Raw genomic sequence first — 9,883 nt, 5'->3', positions numbered from 1 at the left:
TAATACACCTTTAAAAATTAACTTTTACCCTCTAAGAATTTTTTATTTTTTAAAATTTGCTTCCTCAAACAAAACGTTCTAATTTTGCCCCTGTTTAGCATAATATTACAAAAAGAAGAAAAAGATTTGGCTTCCCCAATTAAAGGTCTTAATTTATTGTTGTACAAACTACCTACCATGGATTGAGATACCTCAGAATGTCCTTTAAATTGAGATTCTCGAATTTATAAACATCAGTCGTTCATCTTATCTAAGCGTCTAAAATAAGTTATGTTTCAGCATTAAATGAGAAAACTACCCTTAAGGAATTTAATAAGCCATGTTTCCTCATTAAATACTGAAACATGACTTTTTTTAGATGCTTAAATGAGATCATGAACGGATGAAATTTATAAATTAAAAAATCTCAAATTTAAAAGAAATTATAGGGGATTACCATTAACAGAAGTCTTAAAAGATGCACGTTTTTCAGCTCACCTATTTATCAGTATAGTATTCGTACGAATTACGTTACTTTGTAATAAATATTAATGACCAACTGATATTTAGGTAAATTTTTATGATAGTTATTTATTTCAAAACATTAAGACTTAAACGACATCAGTCGTTATTTTCTTAATTTGCATCATTTGAGTTCAAAAAAAAAAAAAAAAAAAAATTGCCTCAGATTTTTGAATAACATTAATTAATACCGCTCTATTTTAATGGGTATATAACCTAATTATACGATTTGAGTAATGCTATATGTACAACCATTTTACAACCTTAATTTTCCCTTTTGGTATTCTTTTCCTGATCTTATATGAAAATTATTTTATAGAAAACAAAAAGGAAAGTTGCTTTTATTTCTCTCACTTGATTTTTATAAAATAATTTTCACCTAGGACGAGGAGGACACAAGAAGAACACCAGGAGAGCACCTAACATTTTCATTTTCTCAAGAAAAATTCTAGGTGCTCTCCTAGTGTGATCTTCTCGTATCCTCCTGATCCTATGTGAAAATTATTTTATAGAAAAAAAAAAAAAAAAGTTGCTCTTATTTATCTCACTTAGTTTTTTATAAATTAATTTTCACACAAGACGAGGAGAACACAATGAAAACATCAAGAGAGCACCTAACATTTCTCTTAAATAAAAGGTCATGATGTGATGAATCGGAATCTAAAAAGTGAGTTTATTTAAAGCTATAGGTCCTTCATCTTGAAATAAGATCCTCTTTAATTTATTTGAAATAAAGACTATCTAATTAATTATATTTAAATGATATTTTTATCTTTTTACTTTTTTGAGAAAATCCTAATTCCCCATCTAATCTTCATGCAAGTGGCATTAATGTTTATAACCTTAGAAATATAAAATGGTTGGAAATAGACCCTGGAATATTCGGAATTAAAAGAAAGTAGTTCAAAATATTGTCTGAAATATCCCCCATCCAATGCCAATGCCAATGCCAATGCCAATGTCAATGAAGCCAGTAGGGTGCACGCGCGGCTTTCACATCCAACATCTATTTTTTTTTTTTATTCGTCATAAAAAAAATATTTTCTTTATTTATTTATTTTTTATTTTTTATAGATGAAAAGACAGATTAAAAAAATTAGAAGGGATTCTTCCCACTCAAAAGGACGAATTAGCATCCATTTGAGGGGTGAAAGAAAAAAAAAAATCCCTTAAATGTAAGAAATTGTATGCTCTTTAGTTCAAATTAATTGGAAATGATCCGGTTCCTTAACATGATCTGAATTTCAGTTAAAACGGTCCATATATTTAGCTTGAAATTCAATAACGAAACTAGGGTTGTATCTTCTATACCCAAATATGGGTCTATTATGACCAATTTTTGTTTTTGTTACTAGAATTGAATCATATTTTGTCCAAACTTTCTAAAATATCCTAGCTGTAAAAATTATTTACCCAAAACAAGCATTATTTTTTTCCTATTTAAAAAAAAAAAAAAATCATATCCATGAGTGGTCAACCACCCGCTACCCCAACCAAAGGCTTCAGGTGGTTGCACCACCCTCAATGCTTCTCTAGTTCTCTAGCTGGGATGGTCGGCCACCCATGTTAATATTATTATTTTTTTATTTGTAAAAGAAAAAGCACACAATGAGTTTTTTAGGAAACAAATGCATATTCTTCTTTCCTTCTTTTTTTTTTTTTTTTTTTTTGGAAGAATAGTTATTTCCAAAAATAGTAAACAAACCAAATTACGGAATAATCATTTGGGGCATTTCGGTTACCCAATTTGGTAAAACGAATTAGTAAATAGGATCGATGGAACGGCATGGGAGGAATAATCATTTGATTTTGGGGCATTAATTAATCCCGTTACCCATGCATGACTTATTGGAAGCAAGCGGTGTAAATAAAGTAAGGATATTAGGGCATGGGAGGAGCAAGCTCTGCGTGTTTGCTATGAAACATAAATGAGAGGAGAGGAGTAAAGGCTGTGGGCACTAAATATGTGGTGGCGATTTCGGAGACTGATGGGGGGCAGGTATTATGGACCCCGGCCCCCCACTCCCTATCTACAAATTAATTTGAGGGAGACTTATCGAATTTCATGTGAATTTAATATATATATAATTTGAGGGAGACTTATCGAATTTCATGTGAATTATATATATATATATATATTGGGGGTTAAAAAATAAAGAAAAATAAACGGACCATATATCACTTCAAGTTGTCAGCCACTCCTTTGAAAAGCGGATGACTAACATTTTATCATTTGAGGAGCTAGGTGGTGACAATTGTTCCAGATAGATTATGCATAATTTGTGGGTCGACGACGTACGACCCAAGATCATAGGGCATTAAATATGTTGTCCCATATAGATTTGGCAAAATTTGTTAGCCGACACAAGATCAAAGTGAGAGACTCGAAACGACCACTCCATCAAATGGTAAAACGGTGTCGGCTATGCACTCTACTTTGGAAAGTTGTTAGAGAACTAAACAAATGAATTCAAAAAAAAATTTAAACTGACGTGGCAGACCAGAAGAAAAAAAGAATTGCATTTTTTTAATTTAAAAATTCTTGTCAAGTCAATTTAAAAATTTTATTGAGTTCATTTGTTTGGCTTTTTAGCACTTCTCCTCTACCTTAAGGGGCGGCCAATCACCCATTTACTTACTTTCTTTTTTTTTGGCATGGAAAGATTTAGACGTTTAGTTTTGAATGAAGGGTTTGAATCCGAAGAATTGTAGACCCTGGAATTCCAAATAATTGTAAGGGACCTTAATTGCTTAGAGCGGAACTAGAAATTTAGGTTTTGGGAGGGGGTGGGGAGACAAAACTTCAAAAGAATTTTTTTTGGCGGGGTAAAAAATTAATTTTAGAGGATAAACATGCAAATTTTATGAGAAATTTTAAAACTTCAGGGGCTACCTCTCTACGCATACACCTTGTTCTACCCCTTCTCCTCACGAACCTTGTCGAAACCTAGGCTATAATATATATGCTACAATGACCTACTGTTAGTGTAGATGATTACACATCTCCCATAAATACTACAAATTGTTATGTTTCTACCGATTCTCCTATCGTTGTTCACCATACATAGACTCAGAATTCATATCACATTTGCCTCTAATTATTAATATAGTGCCCTATTAATGGGGTTATTGCCTTATGAAATGCATGACTGTTCCATCCATATCGCCACCAACTATGAAAAATGTTAGGATAAAGTCCACATACCTCTCTCAAACTACCACCCAATTGACAATGTCCCCCTCAAACTTTCAATTGCGACAATGTACCCTCCAAACTACCAAAACATTGTCAATATCCCCCCAAAGCTAGCAAAAAGATCAAAATGCCCCTATATATTTATCAATATGACAAAAATACCCCTAAAATTCAAAAAAAATAATAATAAAACGAAAATTTTAATTTTTAAACGATTTTTTTTAAACCAAAATTTTTATTTTAAAAAAAAAAAAAATTATTTTTTTTAGATTTTTTTTAAACATTTTTTTTTAAAAATAAAATTTTATTTTTTTTAAACGAAAATATTTTAATTTTTTTTAAACGGAAATTTTTATTTAAAAATTATAAAAGAAAACATTCTTTAAAAAACAAAAAAAACAAAAAAACGAAAAATTTTCAATTTTTATATAAAAAAAAAAAATAGAAATTTTTTAATTTCTTTTTCTAATAAAAAGATTTTTTTTTTTAATTTTTTTTTTTAATTTTAGGTTATTCCAGAAATTTTAGTATTTTTTTTAAATTTTTTTTACTAAGGGTAGTTTCGTCAATGAGAGGGACATTGACAATGTTTTGATAGTTTGGGGGGTACATTGTCGCAATTTAAAGTTTGGGGGGACATTGTCAATTAGGTGGTAGTTTGAGAGGAGTATGTGGACTTTCTCCAAAATGTTATATATAGGGATAATTTCACTTTAAACCCCTGAATTACCATATGATTTGACAAATCTCCTCAAACTTCAAAACCACCCTTAATTCCAAATTAAAAAATAAATAAAAACGAAAAATCAGGGATATTTTAGTCTTTTAGATATTTCCGTTAGAAGTTAACGGCTAAATCTGACGGATGGGTTCAAATTGACTGCAATTGAAAGTTTAGAGATTCAAATTGAGAGGTCTTAAAATTTGAGAGGAGCTTGTCAAATCATATAGTAATTCAAGGGTCTAAAGTAAAGTTACCCCTTATATATATTATCTAATAATTCTCTTGAAGTTGGTAAAAACAAAAAGTGAAAACAGGTATAAATTAGAAAAAAACTGTGAGTGAATCTGATCTGAGCCCACATCATTACTGTACGTACGCTGGTTGGAATAGTGTACAGTCACAACTGAGAGCTGGTGCACTTCATGCTGCCGAGAGGCCTTTATGAACCCCAACAAGGCAGGCAGCAAAGAGTCAAGTTACTTCTGTTTCTCTAGCTCTAAACCATGGAGACTGTGAGAGGTTTGGAAAGAGATGTAGAGGATTTGAGGGAGTATTATAGGCTTGGAAAGACGAAGGAAGCATCTTGGAGGAAGTCACAGCTCAAAGGCTTGCTTACTTTCCTAAAGGAGAAAGATCGAGATATCTTTAAGGTTCTTAAGCAAGACTTGGGAAAACATCACATTGAGGCTTTTAGAGATGAGGTATCAATGTCTTTTTGCATTTTCTTGTTTCAAAATTACTATGACTTCTTCTTTTTTAAGCTCTATTTATACTTTAAGCGTATGGGGTTATGAGTATTTTTTTACATACACTTAGGGGTGTAAAACGAGCTGAGCTTTAGTGCTTGCTCCAGCTCGGCTCATTTAAATTTTTCTCGAGTTCGAACTTGACACAAGTTTCATTTTTGTGTTCGAGCTTGGGTCGCCAAAAGGGGATTCCTGAGCTCAAGTACTCAGCTTGAGTACTCCGTCCATGGCCCTGATTCCAATGTTTCCTACGGTCTCAATCTCTGCGAGAAATCCAAATACATTGTCGATGATGAACGGCAGCGATCTACTGCTCATGCTCCGATGGAGGTGGTATTGTCACTCTAGAAGTTGAAGGACGACTTGAAGGAGTTCGCTTACTTGATTTAAGCACAAGCAGAAAGTGTTTTGGAAAATAAAATTTCAAAATAATCACAAATTTATAGATAACAATATCTTTACAAGCATGTAATCAGCAGTATACATTTTTGGTTAGGAAATTATAAAAAATTTGATCTCTTGCTTGGCTTACTATATGTACACTGTCCTCATTTGCAGATAGGAACCTTGATAAAGTCACTGAATTTAGCATTGGATTCTTTACAAGAATGGATGTCAGGCAGAAAGGTAAGCTCATCCATCAAGGCTTTGTATAGCATTTAAGGAATGCATTTTTTATGGCTTTAGAAATGAAGAACTGCAGAAAAAGGTTATAATATTTTGCCGGATAAATACACTTAAGCCCTCCCAACTATTTATCATTTTCAAAAAAGCCTCCCAAATCGACAAGTGTGACATTTGGATACATCAAACTATCATTTTGTGGTAAAGCACTACTCCGTTAGAACGAATAGAAAAACCAAAATTGACCAAAATCTTTTGAAAATATCCTCACTTTGACCATTGAAAAACTAAATTTGCCCTTTAAGAAAAGATAATTTTTTTTTTTTTTTTTTTTTTTTTTTGGCTGGGTGGGAGGAAATGAAAACTTACCCAAATTACCTTGAGTACTTGCCAGATCTCTCGCAACTCTTGTAAGGGGGAGTAAGGAAGAGCAAATTATTCGCCTACTATTTCAATTAAATATTTCACGAGTTTGGCATCCATTTTTTTATTGGAATGGAAATCTAAGGATTTCATTGATTAAAGATCACGAGTATAAAGCTCTTATAGAGCAAAGCAAAAAGCTCTTACAACACAAAGCATAAAGTTCTAATCATAGCCATATGCTATGAGGTTACAAAATCATAAATACAAACAAAAATTCTTACAATCAAGTGTTATCTATGATTTCAATCTTCTGCTAACTCATGTACAAATACAGTTAAAGAGCAGATCTGCTTTGAGCAAATTAGATCTAAGACATAGGTAGTCAAATTTCATAACAAAATTTATTTAAACTGGTTGTGATAGATAACCCCTCACACTTAATTATCCAAGTTGTGAGAAATAACCACTCACACCTAATTATTCCTCCTCACTTATGAGGGCAGATCTAGAGAGAAGAAACCTCTTATTCAAAACAAAAAACATAAACAAACAACTAACAAGCAGCAGCAGCGGCCAGTGAGGAGATTAACGGCACAACATAGTGGAAGGTGGACGGACGCATAGCTGAGAGGCCGAAGTTACTGATCTGGTCGGAGAACACCTACAAACATAAAGAAAAAAGAAAAAAACCAAAAGGGCAAGGGGAGAGTAGGAGCAGGGAGTAGAAGGGGAAAGAGGGAGGAGGAGGGAGCAGATCTACTCTCTCCTCCTCTCAAAACTGTTTTCTTAGGAGGAGAAGGGCTAAGGCGCATCACATTTTAAGTAAGAGTTTGAGCCTACATGTGATGGAGAATGTTAAAATATAAATTAAATTATTAAATTTACCTCTTTCTATCGGTTCAATTTTTTAGGACAAATGATGATTTAATAAGTACTTCATGGGCTTAAGTGTATTTAACCCATATTTTGGGTGACCAAATAATAAATTCAGGAAGCTCTTCGAAAGAAAGATATGCAGATACTAACGTTTTGGTAATGCATGGTTGATAGGCTACACTGCCACAAATTGCTTTGCTCACCACTGCAGAAGTTGTTCCCGAGCCTCTTGGCCTTGTCCTCATTATATCTTCTTGGAATTTTCCCTTTGGTGAGTGAAATACTTTATACAACAAAAATTCAAAACCTTATAATAGCTTTTATTCATTCTTTTTTTTTTTTCCCAACATAATTAATTATGATAAAATTATTGCCATTTTGTTACAAAATATAGGACTGTCCTTGGAACCTCTGATAGGGGCAATAGCTGCTGGAAACACAGTGGTTCTGAAGCCCTCGGAATTGGCTCCTTCATGTGCTGCTTTTCTAGCAAATAATATCCCAATTTACATGGACAATAATGCTGTCAAGGTTGTCCAAGGTGGACCAGCTGTTGGTGAACAACTCCTACAGCAGAAATGGGACAAAATCTTCTTTACAGGTAAAAACAACAGAAAAATGCAGATAAAGATCCCCTATAGTTTTCAAAAAAATTGTAGATTCTAAAATTACGTGAATTCAAGTTATTCTTTTCATTGAACGGTTTGAAAATCATCATGTTCTTATGCTTTATGTTGTAAAAAAGTTTTGAGCCAAAAAATTTGTATATTCCATATCATTAGTGTCGCGTAAGGGAATAAGCACTTAAAAGTGCACGCAGCATTTTTCAATACAATAGATTATGCAGCTAAGCTGATGTTATCATTCTTTCCTGTATTTGGGATTTGGAAAATAGAATTAAAGGTTAAAACTAATCCTAGGAAGTGCACGGATTGGACGGCTTGTTATGTCTGCGGCTGTGAAGCATCTGACACCTGTTACTCTGGAGTTGGGTGGAAAATGCCCTGCTATTGTTGATTCCCTTTCTAGTTCTTGGGAAACTAAGGTAAGTTCAACATTTATATATATATATATATATATGATTTTTTTGTTGTCACATGATTGGTTAAACACCTTTTTGTTTCTATTTTAGTGTCCAAAATTTATTATATAAAAATTTCATGTTAACAATTTGCTTATTGGAGTCATTTTGTGCTCTAATCACAAGCTTGCTGCAAAGCGAATTCTTATGGCGAAATGTGGGTCCTGTGCTGGTCAAGCATGCATTGCAATAGATTATATGCTTGCAGAAAAGAAATCTACACCCACTTTGGTATGAAAGTAGCAGAAGTATATATATGTGTAATTCAAAAGTTTCTTAATTAGTTTATAATGCAGCAATATGTTGAAATGAGATGGTCTTGTAATTAGGTAGGGTACATTAAGGCCATGATCAAGGAAATGTATGGAGAAAACCCAAAGGAATCATGCAGTATTGGAAGGATAGTAAACAAACACCATTTCTTGAGATTGAAGGATCTTTTGAACGACCCCAGAGTTAAAGCTTCTATTGTTTATGGTGGTTCATTGGACGAAGATAACTTGTAAACAGCATAATCTCTTCTCTTTTTTTGTTCATATATGCTGCCTATATATATTATTTAAGCTTTCTTTCTTTCTTTCTTTCTCTTTTTTTGTTCTTATATTTGCATATTATAAACCTCTATGCAGGTTCATAGAGCCAACAATCTTGGTGGATCCCCCGCTTGAAGCAGCAATCATGACAGAAGAAATCTTTGGCCCATTGCTTCCAATAATTACAGTAAGATATACATAAGCAAGTATATATATATATATATATATATACAAATACTTATTATGTACATCTATCTAAATTCGTTAGCACAATATATTTATATAATTGATTAAAATACCATATATTTTCTTGGTTTTATAGTTGGAGAATATTGAGGACAGTATACAGTTCATAAACTCAATGCCTAAAGCACTTGCTATTTATTGCTTCACCAAAAATAAATCTCTAGAGAGAAGGATTATATCCGAAACATCATCTGGAAGCATCACATTCAATGATGCCCTTGTTCAAGTATGTTATCAGTAACTCTCTGCTATATATATATATATATATATATATATATATGATCTTGATAGTTTAAAGGCTTGTATTGGCTATGTGTGCAGTATGCAGCTGACACCCTCCCATTTGGAGGAGTTGGTGAAAGTGGGATGGGAAGATACCATGGAAAGTTCTCGTTTGACACTTTCAGCCATGAGAAGGCCATATTAAGAAGAAGTTTCCTGACTGAATTGTGGTTTAGATTTCCTCCATGGAACACTCAGAAGCTGCAACTCCTTGACTGTGCCTACAATTACAATTATATTGGATTACTCCTTGTCATTCTGGGCTTGAAAAGGTCTAAACGAGCTTCATATTTTCACTGAGTGATGCATTCACATGATCTTCTCTCAACTCTCAAGTTTCTTTTCTGTCTTTGTATAAAGAGAGGAAATATTTCTCAAAACAATTATGTTTTTATTTTATTTCCGAATATAATGCTGTTTGTGTTATATCAGCCGAATATGACGTGGGTGGGATGATGGTGTAGTATTTAACATTTTTTGTTCGGAGAAAATTCTTTCAACCCGATTTAGAGATATGTCCTTTGAGATATTGTCTTGCTCAAATATAAGGTTGTTTTATTTAGCATGTTTCAAGAATACTCATATCACTTAGGCGACTCAAGCTTATTATGGCAATATCTTTCGCCTCAATAGCTTTTTTCTTTCGGCGCTTTTGCAAATATTCATTGTAAAATTTATTTTTGACCTTCCTCTTCTCCGCCACCCAAG

General features: G+C 33.0%; 1 protein-coding gene across 3 annotated transcripts; it reads left to right on the top strand.

The window, feature by feature from the left end:
- Positions 1–4,861: 4,861 nt before the first annotated feature.
- Positions 4,862–9,707, top strand: LOC132163925 (aldehyde dehydrogenase family 3 member F1-like). 3 transcript variants are annotated; one of them, XM_059574302.1, is made up of 10 exons: positions 4,862–5,122; positions 5,726–5,794; positions 7,208–7,304; positions 7,428–7,634; positions 7,954–8,078; positions 8,241–8,345; positions 8,444–8,616; positions 8,744–8,834; positions 8,970–9,119; positions 9,215–9,707. In XM_059574302.1, the coding sequence occupies exons 1-10, from the start codon at positions 4,925–4,927 to the stop codon at positions 9,473–9,475; spliced, it is 1,476 nt and encodes a 491-aa protein (XP_059430285.1). In that variant the 5' UTR covers positions 4,862–4,924; the 3' UTR covers positions 9,476–9,707. The 3 variants fall into 3 exon arrangements, with proteins under 3 accessions (XP_059430285.1, XP_059430286.1, XP_059430287.1); XM_059574303.1 differs by having other exon boundaries at positions 9,222–9,400; XM_059574304.1 differs by lacking the exon at positions 4,862–5,122 and adding an exon at positions 5,366–5,497.
- The last annotated feature ends 176 nt before the right edge of the window (positions 9,708–9,883 follow it).

This window comes from Corylus avellana, chromosome ca10 (genome assembly GCF_901000735.1).
Source record: "Corylus avellana chromosome ca10, CavTom2PMs-1.0".
NCBI lineage: Eukaryota > Viridiplantae > Streptophyta > Magnoliopsida > Fagales > Betulaceae > Corylus > Corylus avellana.
Note: the sequence above shows the minus strand (reverse complement) of the source record. Positions and strands in the feature narration are given on the sequence as shown.

What these genes read in the sequence shown, in the direction of transcription:
- LOC132163925 (XM_059574302.1), top strand. Translation starts at nt 4,925, where the DNA reads ATGGAGACTGTGAGAGGTTTGGAAAGAGATGTAGAGGATTTGAGGGAG. An exon ending in TCATTGGACGAAGATAACTT is followed by an intron (nt 8,617 to 8,743) that starts GTAAACAGCATA and finishes ACCTCTATGCAG; the next exon opens with GTTCATAGAGCCAACAATCT. An exon ending in TCAATGATGCCCTTGTTCAA is followed by an intron (nt 9,120 to 9,214) that starts GTATGTTATCAG and finishes CTATGTGTGCAG; the next exon opens with TATGCAGCTGACACCCTCCC.